Source organism: Callithrix jacchus, chromosome 3 (genome assembly GCF_049354715.1).
Source record: "Callithrix jacchus isolate 240 chromosome 3, calJac240_pri, whole genome shotgun sequence".
NCBI classification, from domain to species: domain Eukaryota; kingdom Metazoa; phylum Chordata; class Mammalia; order Primates; family Cebidae; genus Callithrix; species Callithrix jacchus.
In genome coordinates this window covers 37,473,003-37,493,201 of record NC_133504.1, presented here as the reverse complement: position 1 = coordinate 37,493,201, position 20,199 = coordinate 37,473,003, and the positions used below count along the sequence as shown (strand labels likewise).

The window sequence follows — 20,199 nt, the reverse complement described above, 5'->3', positions numbered from 1 at the left end:
TTTACCTCTACCAAACCCAGAAGCCTTTGTCCTAGTTACTTAGAGAAAATCATGGTAACTTATTTCTATAGTAGTTACCACAGTCTGAAATAATCTTATTTATTCCATGAGTGTAAGTTGCAGCTACTCTGCCTATGTCCCTTCAGTTTCTATCCTAGGTCCCTAGCATGGTGCAGGTGCTTCATAAGTGTTCAGTAAGTATTCATTGAGTAAATAAATTTAAGAGTTTCAGGGCCTTATTTGGTCAAATCCAAATTCTTTTGTCAAATAACCAGTGCAGTGTTTTCTAGTAAACTGTCACAAGTAGCAAAAATTTTTTTTTTTTTTTCAGAGAAAGTTAAACATTAATCTTGAACTTGATTGGCACTTGCCAGGAATGGCAGCAATCAGCATTTAAAAATCTTTAGAGGGATTCTCTTTTCTGTTTGTTAATCTCTGCAGGAATAAATGGATGCTAGATGAATATACCTCCTTAGATTGGAGGGTGGGGACAAAAGCACAATTGTTTAAGTTGGGAGTTAACCAGGGATAAAATGTTAACAGTAATCTGGTGATGAGACTAGGGTTAATTTTAATTTTCCTCTTAATGCACAAACTGCCAAAGTCTTTGCAACCTATATGTATTAACTATATTTTCTAATTATAAAAGTATTGTAAAAAGAAAAGCTCCTAAAAATATTAAGGAACATTTAGACATAACACTTTTAAAACTGAAACTGAGCCTGTGAATAATTTAACTAAAAATCATGCATGTTTTAACTGAGACACCAATTGGAGAATTTCTTTATCCAGTACACAGAGTTAATTGGGGGCACAGCTAGCAGTGAACTCATGCAAAAGTTCTTTTCATTATCATGTAGTTGGTAGGCCCTATTCCAAAGGTAGTGAATCAGCTGAGGGAGAGCCCCCGTTGCTGTCTTGTCTTTTTGTAAAGAGATGAGATCTCATTATGTTGTTCAGGCTGAACTCAAGCTCCTAGGCTCAAGCGATTCTCTGGGCTTGAGCTGTCTTCCTGCCTCAGGCTCCCAAGTTACTGGGCACACATGCTTGTACCACCACCTCCGTGAAGCTTTCTTTTTAAACAAGCTCTCCAGGTGGCTCAGATGTATACCAGCACTCTAGCATTGCATGCATTGCATCAGAAGGCACTGCCATTCAGACAGTGAGCCAAGCCAACTTTCAAATACACTCATGTTGACTAAATCCACCCTTTTATCATGAAAATGGCAATTGTTTTCAGGTTAAGGTTAGTCCTCTTGCATTTGAAAGTTGTACTGAATTGTTATCTAGAGTATATGATTAACAATGATGTGCCACAGCACTTTTACCTAAAAATCTTAAAATATTTTTGATGAGGAAATGCTAAAATATTTTTGATGAGGATAACACTAAGCCAACACTTTAATATAAACTGTCTCATTTGCATGCCATAGTAAGTGTCATTCAGCAGGAAAAAAGAAATGTTCTCTTTGATTTTTTTATGTCTCTATTACCGTAATAAGTTCTAAGTTATTCTCATAATTAATCAGAGCTAATAATCATTTCATACTCTGAGATGTCCTACTTGGCCCACCTTTTCCAAGAGTGATTAGTAGTGAAAAGCTAACATTTATCATGTAGGGCACTGGGTTGAGTGTTGTACATGTATTGATTTGTTTAATCTTCACAGGAAGCTTATGAAATAGCTGTTTTTCAAATTTTTCTTTTGTCTACAACCTTTGCTAATGCACTTTGCATCATTATCTAGTAACATCTTTATATATAACAAGGAGAAGTTTTGTGGATTAATATTAGCAGTGCAATATTCTCTATTTTCTTTTTAAATGTTGGTTTTGATCCACTAAACAATGCAGAATCCACAAGCAGATAGCAGCTTTCATGAAAAATACTGAGGTATGGTATTTTATTGTCCCCGTTTTACAGATGAGAAAGCTGACAGGTTAAATAAACTGCTGTCCAAGTGTCACAGCTACTAGACACAGAAGCAAAATTTGAACCAGGAGCCTGGACTTTTACTCAGTTTGCTAACGTGAATTATGCAATACAGATAATTTTCAGAATAAATTGGACCTCAGGGTCATCACTATCTTGTATTGTAGGGGCAGAAATACACCCCTTTTATCACCCCTCATAAGGGTCATAGCTGACACGCCTGTAACAAAATCTAGGTTAACAAGAGAAAAGCATAACAAATTTATTTAATCAAAATTTTACATGAAAAGGAGGCAGAGCAAGATGGCTGAAGGAAGCCTCCACTGATTGTCCTCCCTGCAGGAACACCAGATCTGAAAACTATCCACACACAAAAAAGCACCTTCATAAGAAGCAAAAATCAGGTGAGCAACCACAGTACCCAGTTTTAACTTCATAGAAGGTAGGAGGGAAAGAGAGACAGTCTTAAATTGCCAACGCCACTCCTCCCCTATCCCCTGGCCGTATGGTGCAGAAAGGGAATCTGTGTGCTTAGGGGAGAAACTTTGCATTGGAATGCAGTGCTGCCAACATCAGGCAGAGATCAGCTGGTGCCCACAGAGTACTTACTCCAGCCCTAGCCAGAAGGAGATGACCATCCCAGCAATTGGAACTTGAGTTAGGAAAGCCTTGCCACCATGGGCTAAAGTGCTCGGGGGCCCTAAATAAATAAACGTGAAAGGCCATCTAGGCCACAAGGACTGCGACTTCTAGGCCAGTCCTGATGCCGTGCTGGGCTCAGAGCCAGTAGAATTGGGGTATACACGGCCTAGTGATAGATCAGCCAGGACAGCTAAGGGAGTGCTTGTGCCACCAATCTCCCAACCCCAGACAGTATAGCTCCTAGCTGCAGGAGGGACTCCTTTCTTCCACTTGATAAGAGGAGAGGGAAAAGTAAAGAGGACGTTGTCTTGCAAACTGGATACCAGCTCAGACCCAGTAGGATAGAGCCCTGGGCAAGGTCTTGACGTCCCCATTCTAGGCCCTAGACCCCAGACAGCATTTTCAGACACAGCCTGGGCTACAAGGGAACCCGCTGCCTTGAAGGAAAGGACCCAGTCCTGGCAGTATTCATCACCTGCTGACTTTTAAGGCCCTGGGTGAGACTCTGAGACATGATGTGACCTAGCGCATTCACACCTGTGGTGACTAAGAGGAAAGGCCCTTATGCTTGAGAAAAGCAGAGGAAAGAATGAAGAGGACTCTTGTCTTGCACCAGGGTACCAGCTTGGCCACAATGGGGTAGAGCACCAAGAAGGCTCTTGGGGTCCTCAGTTCCAGGTGTTGGCTCTTGGACAGCATCTGTGGACCTGCCCTGGGCCAGAGGGGAGCCTGCTGCCCTAAGGGTGAGTCCCAGGCCTGACCTCATTCACCATAAGCTGACTGAGGAGCCCTTGGGTGTTAAGTGAACATGAGCTATGGGCTGGCAGTACCCCCTGTGGGCCTGTGGCGGTGGTGGACAAAGGGAGAGACCCCTCTGCCTGGAGAAAGCGGAGGGAAGAGTTGGAATAACTTTATTTGTGGCTTGGGAGCCAACTCAGCTGCAGCAGAACAGAACACCAGGTAGATTCCCAAGGTTTGCAACTCCAGGCCTTGGCTCCAAGACAGCATCTCAGGACCCAGCAGGGGGAACATTAAGGGAAGAATACAGGCCTGACTGGCTTCACCAGCTGCTGATTTTAGAGCCCTATGTCTTGAGCAAACACAGGGGGTAACCAGGTAGGAGTTGCAGCAGGGCTTGGGTAACATCCAGTGTTGTGCTGGCTTCAAGTCTGACCCAGTGCAGTCTCAATGGTGGTGGTCACAAGGATGTTTATGTCACCTCTCCTCCAGCTCTAGGCAGCTCAGCAGAGAGAGAGAAAGAGAAACTCCGCTTGGGAGAAAGTAAGGGAAGAGAACAAGAGTCTTTGACTGATAATCCAGAGAATTCTTCTAGATTTTACCTAAGATCAGCCAAAGGAAGCACAGTGTCAGTTGGCTTGGGGTGTCCTCTAATGCAGATACAGCTGCAGTGACCAAAAACTTAGATCACAGTACCCAAGTCCCTTCAAATACTTGGAAAGCCTGCCCAAGAAGAGGGTACAGACAATCCCAGCTTGTGAATATGACAGTAAATAACCTTACTCTTCAATGGCCAAACACTGACTGACATCCACAAGCATAAAGACCATCCAGGATCACATTACCTTACCAAATGGACTAAATAAGGCACCAGGGGCCGGTCCTGGAGAGGCAGAGATATGTGACCTTTCAGACAGAGAATTCAAAATAGCTGTGTTGAGGAAACAAAATTCAAGAGAACACAGAGAAGGAATTCAGAATTCTTATTTAATGAAGAAATAAAATAATTTGAAAGAATCAAGCAGAAATTCTGGAGTTGAAAATTGCAATTGCCATATTGAAAAATGCGTCAAAATTTTATATGGCATGGGAGTCTTCAGAGATACCCAAAGACTCAAGGGAAAACTGTCCATTTTTATGCTTAGATTTGATAAAGAGTGCATAGCCAGGTAGAACTGTGATTGGACAAAAAGGGGATGATCTTATAGTAACAGACTGAAGGGGAAAACCCATCCAGCAAGGGCCCATCCCAATTCTTTGTGATCTCTCTGTGTGGCATTTCTTCCTGCCAGGTATAGGACTGGACCTCTTCTGGAATTGGGGGTCTTATTACTTTCAGATAAAGTAGGTCTAAGAATTCCTTTGTAGCCAGCTCTTACACAGAAAGGCAAGGGAATGTTAGAGTAATAGTTCTAGGTTTCATGGCTGACTGGGGAAAAGGGGATCTAGTTTCTATGGCTTGCCTTGATGAAGAGGAATTTTAGTTTCTGTGGTTTGCCTTGCAGGGAGGATGGGGAGGAGAAGAAAGGAGGGCAGGAGAAGGTCTGAGACAGGGTTGACTTCTGAGGCCTTCCAGTGCCCTTTGGTTCAAAGTGCTCCTTATTTTGGGATATTGTTTTCTGAGCCCCAATACTGTGACAGGAGAAAAGTACCAACAAGTACCACTGGTCAACCTTGTCCTCTACCCGCCTGGAAGAAGTTGATTTGCTCAATATAAGGCAAGGAGAGAGGCAGGATCCTAGAGATATGGAAGGGGGCTTCTGGATTCTACAGGGGACTTTGGGAACTCTAGGGGGCAGGGCAGAAATATCTAATTGGGATGTTTTATTAGGTAATTTTGCATGACTCTGAGGAAAAGCTCTCTTCTAACTCCCTTCAAAATTCTCAGTAAAATTACCTCTTTACTGATACTTGAAATATGAATTTGGTTTGGGGGATTTAAGTCTGGTCTCAAGAAGGCAACCAGGTTAACTTATTGGGGCTAGCCACATGTGGGTAACAGTTCAGTTCAACAAAGTTCCATACATTCAGGAAGTAATTGCTAATTGCCTACGTGATAAGGCGCTGTTATGGGTACAATGGATGCAAAGATGATTAAGACCTACCAAACAAATTTTCTGTACATATCAGCTAGATAAAAGGAAAAGCATCTGATAGACCTTTGCTTTGGAAAGAAACTTGAGTCATCATGCTTGCTGATACTATCATAGACTTGTCCACCACTGTACCCCAGTTGCCTAGCACACCTGGCATTTCTTATTAATTGATAGCGAAGTAACTCCCAGAGCTCAGGTCAAGGAGTCAGGTTATTTACATTTGGCTACCAAAGTATAAATAAAAATATAATAGTTCATGTGGAGACACTGCTTTATCAGGTTATTTACATTTGGTTATAAAAGTATAAATAAAAATGTAATAGTTCATGTGGAGACACTGCTTTTTCAAGTGATATCCATGAGCATAGTATGCTGTGTTTACCAAAATCAATTTCCTTTGCCCTGTGATTTGCTTCAGAAAATGTTGACTGGCCATCTATAGCACCCTATTTTCTTTTCCACTGGACTGAGTGACATTTCAATGTCTGATTCCTTAGCTGTAGGGAAGTAAAGCAGAACAAGTCTGTTTTCTTCCATTCTTTCAAATCAGTAGATGTTCATCAAGCAGCTTGACTTGAAAGGAATACTTTGGCTACCTGAGAGGGACTAGTTCTTCCTCCCTGCCTGTTAGAAAAGTCTGGGCTGGCACTGTCAGCTCATACTTCCCAAGACACAACTGTAGGCATCTAATATGTAGCAGGAGGAGGCAGAGAAAGGCTCAGAGGCAAATAAGTAATCCAAGCAGAAAGCATATTGAAGAGTAGAGGTTTCTTTTTCACAGACAAGAGTAGCAGTAGGGGCTGGAAGGAAGGAGGATATGTATTGTATATATGGAGATGGAGGTTGGGAGACAGGATACTCTGTGGGGGAAAAAACTTAGTTGCCTAAACTTTACCTCAAAGTATAGAGTGAAGGAGTTCTTAGGAGGAAAGATGTGTAAGTAAGCATTGTGTATGGCATTAGTTACCAGGTGGCAATATGGTTATATGGTGTGGTAGAAATTTTGGTAGAAATCAGCAATCTACATTCTGAGTAATGATTATTTTGCATTTGTAATATGGGGCTGCTAATTTGTGTACTTGTATCCGTGACTCTTATTTCCTTTAATTTGTTTTCCTTTTTAAAGGATGTTTCCTTTGCTATTCAGAAATCTTAGGAAGAGAGAAATTGTAGTCTCCCCCTGCTGGATATGACTGGTAGAACCTGAATTTTAGGTTACTTGGCATAGATTTTTTTTTCCAATTTTTGGATTGTATTAAAATCCACATAACATAAAATTTACCATCTTAACCATTTATTAGGTTGATGCAAAGGTAATTGCAGTTTTTGTCATTTTTTAATGGCAAAGTATACAGTTCAGTGATATGAAATACATAATAAATGTGCAGTTCCGTGATATTAAATACATTGATGATGTTGTGCATTATGTAGCTACATAAGGACTAATTTTCCTCGACTTTCCAATTCTAAATTCTTCCTACAGCCTCACTAAGCAGTCTTTTGATCACACCTTTCCCATCTCCAAGCTCCTCTACATCTTCTTCCAGCAGTTACCAGCGCCGCTGGCTTCGAAGTCAGACAACAAGTTTGGAAAATGGCATCATTCCAAGGAGGTGAGTTGCAAGTTTCCTCTTGCCGAGAAAAGTACTAGTGTAGGCAGCTTGATGAAACTGGCAGGGCAACTGTTCGCGCCTATTGTCAGAGGAAAAAGAACCAAACTTTTTTATTAGCTTCAGCTTAGCCTGCAAGTTTACAAATTAGAAGTTCGAAGGAAAGAATAAATAAAAGCTAAAGTTTAAAAATCTCCTCCTTTTGAAGACACTAGGAAGTTTCTGAGTAGTTGTTTCATGAGCTAGATTGGGGGTTCATTTAAAATGGTGTGCTCTCTTTAAATAGGGTCCCTTCCAGATGTAGCTTTTATAAGTAATGAGGGAGATGAGTCTCTTTTTGGCCACCGTGATACCAATGTGGTATTCAAAAATATATGAAGTCAAGGGTCTGTGATATATTCTTTGTGAAATGTAAATTCTTAAACTAAACAGGTATGAAAAGATTATAAATAGAGATGGCATCTAGGTATTTTCTGCTTTCATTTCAGTTGGTTTTTGGATTTAAAGTTCAGTTGTGTGCAAAAATGTACATTTGATGTTACATTCATAGCTTCCAACTTTTTCTTCCTACAGTCCAAATACTTGAAGGGAAATTTTTTTTGTGTACCTATAAAAATTCACGTCAATTGGCCGGGCGCAGTGGCTCGCACCTGTAATCCCAGCACTTTGGGAGGCCAAGGTGGGTGGATCACGAGGTCAAGAGATCAAGACCATCCTGGTCAACATGGTGAAACCCCATCTCTACTAAAAATACAAAAAATTAGCTGGGCATGGTGGTGCATGCCTGTAATCCCAGCTACTCAAGAGGCTGAGGCAGGAGAATTGCCTGAACCCAGGAGGTGGAGGTTGCGGTGAGCCGAGATCGCACCATTGCACTCCAGGCTGGGTAACAAGAGCAAAACTCCGTCTCAAAAAAATAAAAAAATTCACATAAATTAACTGATTTAGTAAATTGACTATGCCTCACCATATGCAGGGATCTGTGAAGGTGTAAGACATTTCAGCTTTGTGCCTGTACTTAGTTTATGAGATGGTACACAAATAATGGCATAAAGATGTTATGTGATAAATATCATAGGCAGATATAAAGTGCTATGAGACTCAGGATGGAGGAAACACAGTGATGGTCATGGGGGGAAATAGGGAGCCCTTCTTAGAAGAGACGGCACTGAAGGGACAAGCTGAGAAACTGAGGGGTTGGGGGTGTGAGTAGCACACATCAGGTTGCTTGCCTCACTTCTGTCTCTTTCACAATCCTAGAAGCTAGCTGGAAAGAAAAAATTATAGCTTCATCACCCATCAAGAAGCTGCTTTTTGGTTGGTGGACTTGGGATTAAATGATTAAAAGCTTGGAATTTTGTGTGAACACAAGTCCTAGCTCTGTCACTCACTAGATGTATGATAGAGTAAGTTAACCTGGATTCTAGGCGTTGCATCCTCATCTGCAATGTGATAATACTAGCACAGCCTCAGAATGTTGCTGGGAGGGTTAAATGAGATAACGCAAGTTCAGTGTTTAGCCAAGACATAGGATATGGGCAATAAAATATGGCCACTGTGAATTATTTAGTATTATTATTGCTATCATTATCATTATCATTACTGCAACTGTCAGGAGAAGGCGCCACCACCATCCTCACTGGCATTATACCAGCTTCTGTGATTGGAAGAGATAAGTTTTGGAAACCATCCTTGTTCAACATCTTCTCTTTTCTGAAAAGGCTTTTTTATCCCTTCAGATTTAAATTCAAAGTTGAAATCATGTTTCACAACTCCTTCGAAATTCTTCAAAACTAATTTGAATTGAGATCTGGCATTGGGAACTAGTGAATCTCTAGTGAACTTACACCTAAAATAAGTATCCTACATTCAGAAAGGTTGTGAATACAGTCAAGGCTGGCTACCTAATTTATGGGACCAGTGCAAAATAAAAATGTGGTGCTTCTTACTCAAAAAACAAGAAAAGTGTTATTAAAGGGACTAAAAACGAAAAAAGTTTTTCTTTAAGAATATATATAAGATGTAATAGAGATGACAATGATAGATGAATAATATAAACTTATAAATTCTAAACATAATATTTTTGGTGTCATAATTTTATATTATAATATGTGATATCTTGTGTCATAAGACTTTTCTGCAAATACATTTGTTTGGTCATCAAAGTTTATAGTTTTAGCAACTTGGCTTTCAATTGATATAATTGAAAGTGATAGTCCTGACAAATGCAAGGTGGCAAATAATTTTTGATAATTTTTTACTTGGAGAAGGATCTTTCTGCTGATGCGGTGTTACATAGCTTTATGGACTATGACAACATTTGGATACATTTTTTATTAACTTTCAAGATGTAAATTTGAGTACATCTGGATCAGATGATTCTTGTTAAACAGTTTTTTAAAAGATTTAATTCTTCACACAAATCCATTTTGAGTAAGTCTGAATTTAATTTTAGATGTAAATTTATACAAGGTTATTTTAATAATTCTTCTGACATTTCCTGTAACTTGTGGAGATCTTACAGGAAACTAAAAATGTTCTCATGAGTTATATATAATTCAAAATGCCTATTTATGCATTCTATCACTGTGTCCTCAATTACGAAGAAAAATTAATTTTAAAATGGCCTTCCTCTTTAATAATTTGTTCATCTGAAGATTTATATGAAAACAGTGTGGGTTTTTTTGTCCAGTATAACAATCTTTACATTCAATTTCTATTTCTATGCCTATGAATATTTCCTTTGCATTGTTGCAGCAGTTTTCAAAAACAGTCTAAACTGTTTGCAGAATTAGAATAATTCCCTGATATTCTTTATTGCAATGTCCCCATTTAGGCTTTGACTTTGTGATAATTTACTGCCCTGGGGTTCAGGTCAGAGAGTTAAATATCTGTGCAGATTGTATAGGGACTGGCTCTGGTGACTAATGGGCAAGCTGGCCTCCCACCGTGGTTCCTGGAGCTACCAGAATCCTTCCTCTCTCCTCTTCCCTATCTCCCACAACTATGGCTACTGCAGCTTCTGCTGTCACCACAGTCACAGCCGTCAGTGTGGGTCCAAGACCCAGCCATTCTACTTTAGAGTCTTGTAACACCGTGGCCTGCCTCTGACCTGTGGGTACGTGCGTAGTGCTGGGCCAGTTTCTCACTGTCTGGGCTGCAAGCCCTTGGTTCTTGGATCACCCATATACGAACTGCTGCCCAGTGTCTTCACTACTCATGTGCAGGTATAGGGGCAGAAAGGGTGTGGTAACGTTCCCTCCGTATCATAAGGGTCATGGCTAACACTCCTATAACAAATACAGGTTAACAAGAGAGAAACATAATTTTATTTAGTCAAAGTTTCACATGACAGGGAGCCTTCAGAAATGAAGATTGAGGAACCCAAAGAAAACTATGTTTTTATGCTTACATTCAACAAAGAATGGATTGCCATGTAGAAATGTGATTGGACAAAGGAGTATGATCTAATGGTAATAAATTTAAGCAGGAAAACCCAGTGGGGCCTGTCTTGTCAGAATTCTTTTTGACCTCTCTGTAGAGCATTCCTTCCTCCCACGTAGAGGGTAAGACCCCTCTGGAATGGCAGGGTCTTATGATCTATTTTCAGACAAGGTAGGTCAGAGAAATTATTTGTGGCCAGCACTTACAAAGGTACGAGGAAGTTAGAATAGTATTTCTGTAATAGGTTTTACAGTTGGCTTTGGGGAAAAAAGAGGCTCAGGTTTTTGTGACTTACCTTGGGGAACAGGAATCTTAGTTTCTATGCCTTTGGGGAGAAAGGGGAGCAGGAGAAGGAAGGGCAGGAGAAAATCAGAAAAGCAAGGTCTTGTTTCTGAGCCCCTGTCCTTCAGTTCAAAATACTCACCAGACCAAAGTGCCATACTTTGGGGTATCCTTTTCTGAGCTTCATTGTCTCATTAGACTTGATTTATAGCACAAAAGTTCAAAGATAAAATTATTTAAAATTCAAGATGGTAATCACAGAACATGAAATGAAGCCTGGGGCACTAGTGAGTGCAGGACCCTGTGTGAGTGGGGTCGAATGCTCACACAGCCAGCCCTAATAGAGTACTGCTGAACACCGAGAACGCTCGAGTAGCAGACGTTTTAAACTGATCACTGTGCCTGTAAAGGTCCCTTCATTTAAAGGATGTTGTAGTTGATCTCTCCCTTTTGGCAGGTATGCAGGTGGGAAAATTAGATTTTTTATGCTATAGGCAGGAGAACAGGGGGTACCAATTATGATTGCTTCTCTTTGACAGACAATTCATGGTAATTAAAAATGTCCTTCCTAACAGAGTTAAAGGTAGCAGGGATGATAGTCACAGTTTTCTTTTTTTTTTTTTTTTTTTTTTTTTTTGTTAGAATTGGGCAACACTTTATTCCATAAACTAGAATGAATGTTTTCAATATTCACAAATCTTAACAGTTGGCTTCACACTGACCTCAGGGCTCCCTGCTGTGCCAGGTGGTAAGCTTTAATTACTGGATGGGGAATGGGGCTCAGGGATTCCATCACTTACCGAGGCAATTGATACCTTAAAGAGCAAAATATAATGTCCCAGGAAGCCTTTTGATTTGAATTATTAAATTGGACCAACCTTATACAGTTGCTGATGGGATGTTCTTTGACCTACAATTTCATATGGCCCAATGTAATACATAGATTCAGCATAAGTTCAAAGCTGAAACAGATAATTAGACCAAGGAATCCTGATATCAATGATAGATTATTGAGACGTACTTAGTCATTTTTGCTTTAATTATTTATGATCTTGAGGTACTTACAATGTACATAACTGCTTATTCATAAGTGTTAACACACTTCTATTTGATTTCTTTATAAGGAAAAAAATTGTGTGTAGCTGCAGTCTTTCCTTGACTCTCAGGACTGTCAGCTGATCAGACTGCTTCCAGCCCCTTCCCTCAGTGCTCTGCCTGGTATGATGCATTGGCTAGCATGAGCACCAGCAGACAGATTGGGCATAGGGTGGGAGTCCTTGGTCATTGCCAGTATCCAAGTAATGAGCCCAAACTAGAAGATAGGAATCCTGGGTTCTAACTCCAGCATTGTTACTAAGAACCTTTCTGTTCCTGAAAAAAGTTGAGTCAGCACTCTGCCTCAGTTTCCACATTTGCAGAACAGCCTGTGTACCTTCTCTGGTGACATGGAGATAAAGATATGATGAAGTACTGGGGCCCATACTTAAATTTTTGGAAATATTCTTAAACATCTTTTTTTGTAGAATAATTTTTAAATTATAAGTAAGATACTACATAACCTGATTTATTCCATGTTGCATGGTTGATCTAAGACTACAGAATGAAACTCAGTTGATTCAGAATTCAGTGGAGAGTTATAGTAAAGCAAGTAAATTATCCACTAGCTATGGAAGTTTTTCAGAAATTCAGCAGGTGGCACTCTCTGCTACATTAAAACTGATGAGAGCATTGGCTATTGTTTATAGGGTGGAGATGATGATGATGAGAAACTGTATCGGGTTCAGTGTTTATTACAATTTGATTATTAAAGATCAAGCTGGCCTAAAGATGAGTGGACTGATAGAGTCATTTTACTTTGGAAAAAGAAGGGAAATATAAGATGACAGAAAATAGTAAAGGTTTGCAAGCAAGCCTTACTGTAATATAAACTCAGGAGAATTCCCCAAACAGAACAGAAATCAACTACTGTAGTGCAAGGAAACAAGGCTTTAGTGTCAGTACTTTGGTAAAAAAAAAGAAAGAGGATTGTATGAAACTGTGTGAAGTTATTAGGAAGCCTCAAGAATTTTCTCTGATAATTATAATCTAGGGATTTCCCAGAGAAAGCAGGTGATGGTTTATTATAATGTGTAGCAGTTATAACAGCACCTTGTGCCTTTAGTGACACATCTGGAGTGAAAACCTTTTACTGATTTACCAACCATACCTACATCTCCAGGCTCTCACTTGAAGTTAAGGGAACTAGTAACATATAACTGAGGTTAGAATAAGATGTCTATCTCCTTTCCTTTAAAAATAAAACAGCCAGGCACAGTTTTATTTTTAAAGGAAAGGATTACACATGCCTGTAATCCCAGCACTTTGGGAAGCTGAGGTGGAAGAATCACTTGAGCTCAGGAGTTCAAGACCAGCTTGGGCAACATAGGGAGACTCCATCTCTACCAAAAAACAAAAGTAGCCAGGCATGGTGGTGTGCCTGTGTCCCCCCAGAATTAATTATATTAATTAAATAGCTTTCCTGAGCACAACACTTTTGGTGTATGTTTGTTTAATAATAAAATCTGGGTTTATTTGAAATCACATGAGCATTAAAGACTATGAGTAAAGGCCTAAGTAAGTAAGTTGAAGACCAGGGGCAGAAGGCTATAATCTCATAATCTGCCCAGGATGAGTAATTGTTATGTTGTAATTTGTAATAAAGAAAATGGAGGAAGCAGTACCTTCCCATACTGGCAGAGATATGAGACTAGATGATGGAGTTCGTGAGAAAGATAAAATGGATTGCATACCTGCTATGTTCTAGTCTAGGGCTTTCATTTGCACTGTTTTGTCCTTTGTGTTGGTGTTTTTGTAGGAAAAAAAAACCTATTTTATTTGTATTTTTGCTGTTAGTAGTTATGTGGTAGCTATGCTGGCTTTTCACAATAGTTAAGTAAGCGACATGGTTAGGCCATTTTTGTAAGGCTTACCCCTTAAGACAAATTAAATATATATTTACAAGTTTTGGACTTAATGGCTATCATCATAGAAGCCAACTCTCCCAAAAGAATCCGATTTTTTTTTTTTTAATTCTGCTGTAGCAGAAGAGAGGTAAGTCTTTCTGCTTGGAGGATTTTCAGAGAGCTTAATCACATGGCTTAATCTGAGCACTTAGAAGAGTCACTTCCATCTAGTGGTTTTGATAGCCCTGGGGGGAAAAAAAAGACAGAAGGATCCTGGTTCCTCTTTGGTTATCTTATCTATTGGTATCTATCAGCCAAAGCTGTGTTTACCCAAAACACAGGTATCTGTTTACCTGTGTTTTGGGTAAACAGATACTTCACACTCCTTCCTAAATACCATCAATTTGACATAAAATGATCCAAAGGAAAAGGACAAGAGTAACAATGGGAAATTTAAATTACTTGTAGTTTTCATTTGAGTTTCTTTCCATGTTAGGATAATACTGTGTGGCAAGCAAGCTGACATTCTCATCTTCATGCCGGGGAATTATAGAAGAGAATGAACTAAAGGCAGATATACTCTTAGTTACGACTGAATGTTCTGGGTGTCATCCCAGGCATTACAGTTGATCTTCAGTGTGACTCACTGATGCATGGCAACTTTGCAAACTTCTGTTTCCCTCCAGGTCAACTGATGAGACATTCAGCTTGGCTGAGGAAACCTGTAGTTCTAATCCAGCTATGGTTAGGAGGAAGAAAATTGCCATAAGTATCATCTTTTCCCTTTGTGAGAAAGAAGAAGCACAAAGGAATTTCCAGGACTTCTTCTTTTCTCATTTTCCCCTGTTTGAGTCTCACATGAACAGGCTGAAGAGTGCAATTGAAAAGGTAATAAGGATGTAATCCAAAGTCAAATAGAGAAGTGATTGTGGGGCTTTGAAGATGGCAGAATTTCTTTGCTTATGTATCGGATCTTTCCTAAGAGAGTTTAGTCACCCATAGCAGTGATAAATTCTTAGGCACGTTAATGTTAGCTACCAGATACTGGGTTGCCTTAGGGAAGGAAATGACTGCTTTGCGTTATTATCTTGAGTGTTTTTAATTGATTGCATAATTTTTTTAATTAATAAAGCCCAGTAGATAAGTTATAAAATTTCTTCTCGGTAATTTGGCTTGCTTTCTCTTCAATAAAGGCTATGATCTCCTGTAGGAAAATAGCAGAATCAAGCCTCCGAGTCCAGTTTTATGTCAGCCGATTGATGGAAGCTCTGGGAGAATTCAGGTAAAGTGACAAAGTTTGGCAAATCCAGCAGGAGATATTTGTGAGCAGCCATGGGTAAAGAGAAACTGTGACTTGGAAGAATTGGGGGCCTGGCAGGTATTCCTCACTTTTGTGGTTCTGCCCTTCAAGATGGAAACAGAACAAATGAAGCAAAAAATTGAAGTAATTTACCACTGAGTAATCCTCACTACTGCTCAACCGACAGTCCCTGATAGGATTGTTTTTAACAGGATGAAGGGGGAAAACTAATATTCAGGTATATCTCACCAGTCTATTCATTATCTAATGTCAGCCTCATAAAAAGCCTAAGCACTACTAAACCCATTTTACAGATGTGGAAACTTGAGTTCAGGGATGCTTATTCAAAGCACAGATGGAGAGCTTATGCAAGTCAGGGAGACCTATGTTCCAGTTTGCCAGGTCAGTCCTAGTTTATACCCAGTGTCCTCTGGAAACTGGTATCTAGAGACCTTGCTCCTAGTATCTGCATGGAAAGGTAAACAGTGGTGGGATCCTCTCTCATCATGCTGAGTTGGGACTGTTGCACCATTTTGTAGACCAGTTTCTTGATGGGGAATGGAATCCCACTCCAAAGCAGTCATGAGCTAATGAGTCAAACCGTTACTCCATAGCTGAAGGATAAAAAAATGTTATAATCCTTTGAATGTTAGAACACTTTTATGATGCTTAAAGTATATGCTAATGAATCTATAATGCCACCTGGAGCAAAATCACAAGGCTTTTTGAACTATGGGTTATATATAAAGTACTCAAGTAACATGTTACTCGTTATCTGGTGATCGCTAAGACTTAAGTCACATATGTGAGAAATGACATAAAGTTGTGCTCTTTAATGGCAATCTGATGATTGGTAAACCTTCCATGGTTTTTGGGGGAAGCACTGGAGATTTGCCTGTTGCTCTGCTGTGGTCAGACTGGACACTGGCTTATGCTTCAGACTCTGGGTCCTACTTTAATGAAGTGTCCATTTTTCAAAGGTCAAGAAACTGAAAGTGTGGCTTTGTAGTTCTGTACTTTGTTTCTGTAGAGCCTCAATAGTAGCAACCCAACTTAGCCATTGTCCCACAGAAGCAGCCATACACAATGAGTAAATGAATGAACATGGCTGTGACCCAAACTTTTTATATACAAAAGAAGGTGGCAGATTTGGCCTGTGGGCCATAGTTTGCCAACCCCTGTTATGTGTGGTGCTTGAATCCCTTAAGGACTACATAGATTCAAGTTGTTTTCTCCTTTATTCTCTTACACCAAGATTATCCAAAATAGTGTTTCTGACACTTTTGTGTTTCTCTGTCTTTCTCTTCCATAGAGGAACTATCTGGAACTTATATTCTGTTCCAAGGATAGCTGAACCGGTATGGCTTACCATGATGTCCAGCACTTTGGAAAAAAACCAGCTCTGCCAGCGCTTTCTCAAGGAGTTTACACTTCTGATAGAACAGATCAATAAAAACCAGTAAGCTTTAACTCTCTGGAGACTTGTATGCAACTCCCATAGCCAATGGTACTGCATAGGACATGCATCTTTTTGCATTGACTAAGCTGGTTGTTTCTTTTTCCATTTCTCCAAGGTTTTTTGCTGCCTTACTGACTGCGGTGTTAACCTACCACCTGGCCTGGGTCCCAACAGTCATGCCTGTGGATCACCCTCCCATTAAAGCCTTCTCAGAGAAACGTACCTCCCAGTCAGTGAACATGCTGGCCAAAACACATCCATATAATCCTCTCTGGGCACAGCTGGGTTAGTACCTAATTTGACTATTCAGATAATATTATATATGGGATGTATTTGCAAAAAATGCTAGTATTTGTACTTTTACTGGCTCTCTCACCCAATAATTCATAGGTTGTCATTGGGCAGACGGGGAATAGGAAGTTGGTCCATGGATTCAAACTGTAGGGCCACCCCCTTTCTCTCCTTTCCCTACTGGCAGCTTTGTGCTACACTCTTAAAGCAGTGTAAGCCAACTGTGTTCTCCCATTCCACAGTGGCTGTTTACCTTAGAGCAGGATTTCTTAACCTCAGCATTGTTGACCAGATAATTCTTTGTTGGTTGAGTTGTTGTGGGGCATGGGAAGAGCTGTCTTGCGCATTAGCAGACGTTGAGTGGCATCCTTGGCCTCCATTTACTAGTTGCCAGTAGAACTACCCCTCCTACCGCCCGCCTGAAGTTGTAACAGAAAGCACCTCATCCTGGAAAGCAGCATGTTTTAATAATAATGAAAGCTGACACTAGGAGCCAAGCACTGTTTTTATACATTATTCATTAGATTCTCATCCCTACCTTTATTACTCTCAGCCTCATTTTGTAACAATACAGATGTTGTCTTGTCCTTGTGCTCGTAAGAGAATACAAGTCCCCTCATGGTTAGGGGTAAAAGATGTGTTCTAACTCAGTTAAGTAAAGAATTTATGGATATTTAAATGGACTTAAGGGAGAGGGGATATGGAAAGAGGCTAGTTAAAAAATACAAAATTACAACTGGATAGGAGGAATAAGTTCTAGTGTTCTTTAGCACTGTAGGATTACGAGAGTTAAGAACAGCGTATTTTCAGAGAAAGCTAGAACAGAGATTTCCAGTGTTCCCAACACAAAGAAATGATCAAAGTTTGGGGTGGGGGGCCAGGCGTGGTGGTTCACACCTGTGAGCACTTTGAGAGGCAGAGGCAGGTGGATCACAAGGTCAGGAGATTGAGACCATCCTGGCTAACACAGTGCAACCCAGTCTCTACTAAAAATACAAAAAAATTGGCCAGGCGTGGTGGTGGGGGCCTGTGGTTCCAGATGCTTGGGAGGCTGAGGGAGGAAAGTTGCTTAAGCCTCAGAGGCAGAGATTGCAGTGAGCCAAGATTGCGCCACTGCCCTCCCGCCTGGGCGACAGCGAGACTCCGTCTCAAAAAAAAAAAGTTTGGGGTGCTGGATATGCTAATTACCCCGATATGATCGTTACTCAGAACATGCCTGGCTCATTCTTGGTCATACAGGGAGTTTTTCCTGGGAAAAACAGAACACAGTTGTTTTGTTTTATGGAACAATAATAGTCTTTAAAAAAATGCAGGCTCATTAAGTGGAAAAGAAAAGGGGGCTGGATAGTAAGGAAACATTGTATTCCATGCTGCTGGTCACCCATTTCAAAACAATGCTAATTAAGTAGCGTGCATTTAGTTAGATAAATGTGTTTATAATTAGGCGAGCTTCTCATTTGAAATGTAACTAATTGAGAGCCATTAATTCCCTGTGTTCGGCATAACAAGGGAGAGTCTTTTCCTGTGGGTTCACAATCCTCATCTTTCAGAGGAGATCATGTGTTGTTGAAAGCCTTTAGTCCTCCCTTCTCCCAAACAAATCCATCAGGGGTTTGGCTATTGACAAGAGGAGTGTGAGGAGGGGGGCAGCAAAGGCCTGTGATAGCTTTATAAAGCCAAGTATAAGTGATGGCCGGGTTTCCATTATTACAAAGAAGTTTTAGCAGGGGAGGGAGGTTCAATAATTTGACAAGTAGAAGCAGTTGCTTCACATTTTATTGTTTTCATTCAGTATTTAGCAAGTCACAGTAAACATGAAAATTGAAACCGCTGGGAATACACAATGATGCAGATACAATTTTAATCCAGGTTCCTAAGTAAAAGAGAAGACTATCTGGAATCATTGCAGACTCCTCTGAGAGCTTTTCCAGGACAGGTGCCATTGTGTCTTTTGACTCTCTTTTAAATTTTTATTTTTAATTCAGGTAAAAAGCATATAACAATGTTTATTATCTTAACTGTTTCAAAGCGTACAGTTCAGTCGGGTTAAGTACATTTATATTGTGCAATTTCTTCATTTTAAAAACTTATGAAAACAAATCTACTCTAAAAATTAGCTTCAATTATCCAGGACTCAAAAAGAAATTGCTTTCAACTTCAAGTAAATATTTAATATTATAGGTATTGTTTTAATAATGCTTTTTTTTTATGAAGTTTGGCTATAATGTAATAGCACTGGTTCCACACACATTGCTCTCATTATTTTATATAATTTAAATTATTATAAGTTGTATTTTAATAACCTTCCTTGTTTTACCATTTCCATTTATTCCTTGGTTATTAAAATGTATGATACTCAAATGCATTGCTAAAAAATAATATCATTCTGAGTGGCCTTTTCCCTGTGGTTTGTTATACCAGATTTTGGATAAGTAATGTTTCTCCTTTATTAATATTGCAACTGATTTAACAAAAAATGTCTTATGAATTTCTGAAATGACTTGATATCCTGCAGCAATAGACAGATGTAATCAAAGTAACAGTAATGAGCTCTTAGGAAGGTTTTCTCAAACAAAAGTCCTAGCTTCAGACTACAATTCTGAGTTACTCTCTTGAATTCTAGTCTGATTTCTCAGTCACTTGGAAAGGCCTCTCAATTAAAGTTCTATCAGCCTATAATCTAGTCATTTTGTAGAGAGGATTGTTTATTATTTCTGCCCAGCCCTTTGAATGTTCTTAGGAGCCGTTCACAAGGGAATACTTGCTGAAGGAGGTATTTCCTAATGGGTCCCAGGGGGAGGTACTTTCCAATGGTTCTCATAACTTTTGTTTTCCATATTCATCTATTTTAATTAGTTTTATCTAGTATATGCCCTTATAACTGCTTTCCCTCCTCTCTAGATGCATTCCTCAGAGGGTTTTGAACTTTCTAAATTCTGATTTATACCAATTATCATGTATCAGTTCTTCTTTATTTAGTATCTTTTTAGGTTTTGATTTGTTCCAACATTCTGGTTATTCTTTTTTTTTTTTGAGATGGAGTCTTGCTCTGTCGCCCAGGCTGAAGTGCGGTAGTGTGATCTCAGCTCACTGCAACCTCCGCCTCCCAAGTTCAAGCTATTCTTCTGCCTCAGCCTCCTGAGTAGCTGGGATTACAGGTGTCCGCAACCAAGCCCAGCTAATTTTTTTGTATTTTTGGCAGAGATGGGGTTTCACCATGTTAGCCAGGCTGATCTCAAACTCCTGACCTCAGGTGATCTTCCCTCCTTGGCCTCCCAAAGTGCTGGGATTTTAGGCGTGAGCCACCACACCCGGCCAAGATACATCTTTAGTATCTTAACACAGTGCCTGTCCAGTTAGTAGACACAGGTTCTTTATGATAATTTTCCATATTATCAAACATGTAACTTATTATAAAATGTAATAAATTATCAAATGCAGTAGTTTTAATAGTTAGGCACTT

At 39.8% G+C, this 20,199-nt stretch overlaps 2 protein-coding genes across 20 annotated transcripts in view; one reads left to right on the top strand and one right to left on the bottom strand.

Annotated features, from left to right (window-relative positions):
- SPMIP2 (sperm microtubule inner protein 2) overlaps positions 1-20,199 on the bottom strand; it is a 181,868-nt gene that overhangs the window by 2,438 nt on the left and 159,231 nt on the right. The window contains exon 5 of one of the 2 annotated variants that reach the window (XM_035292790.3): positions 6,970-7,100. The exons of the other annotated variant lie outside the window; for it this stretch is intronic. Within the exon in view, the coding sequence (XP_035148681.1) occupies positions 7,056-7,100 (45 nt within the window). The 3' untranslated portion in view covers positions 6,970-7,055. Of the gene's footprint in view, positions 1-6,969; positions 7,101-20,199 lie in introns of those variants that run through there. 2 annotated transcript variants of the gene reach the window in all.
- FNIP2 (folliculin interacting protein 2) overlaps positions 1-20,199 on the top strand; it is a 146,496-nt gene that overhangs the window by 88,083 nt on the left and 38,214 nt on the right. For 13 of the 18 annotated variants that reach the window (XR_013532841.1, XR_013532838.1, XR_013532840.1 and 10 more), the window contains 5 exons: positions 6,892-7,021; positions 14,373-14,574; positions 14,880-14,968; positions 16,299-16,445; positions 16,561-16,730. Coding sequence is in view for 13 of the 18 variants with exons in the window: in XM_035292783.3 (XP_035148674.3) it covers positions 6,892-7,021; positions 14,373-14,574; positions 14,880-14,968; positions 16,299-16,445; positions 16,561-16,730 (738 nt within the window). In the remaining 5 variants the exon portion in view is untranslated. Of the gene's footprint in view, positions 1-2,222; positions 2,337-6,891; positions 7,022-14,372; positions 14,575-14,879; positions 14,969-16,298; positions 16,446-16,560; positions 16,731-20,199 lie in introns of all 18 variants that reach the window. The other 5 variants (XM_078366354.1, XM_035292779.3, XM_078366357.1 and 2 more) reach the window with 1 other exon arrangement.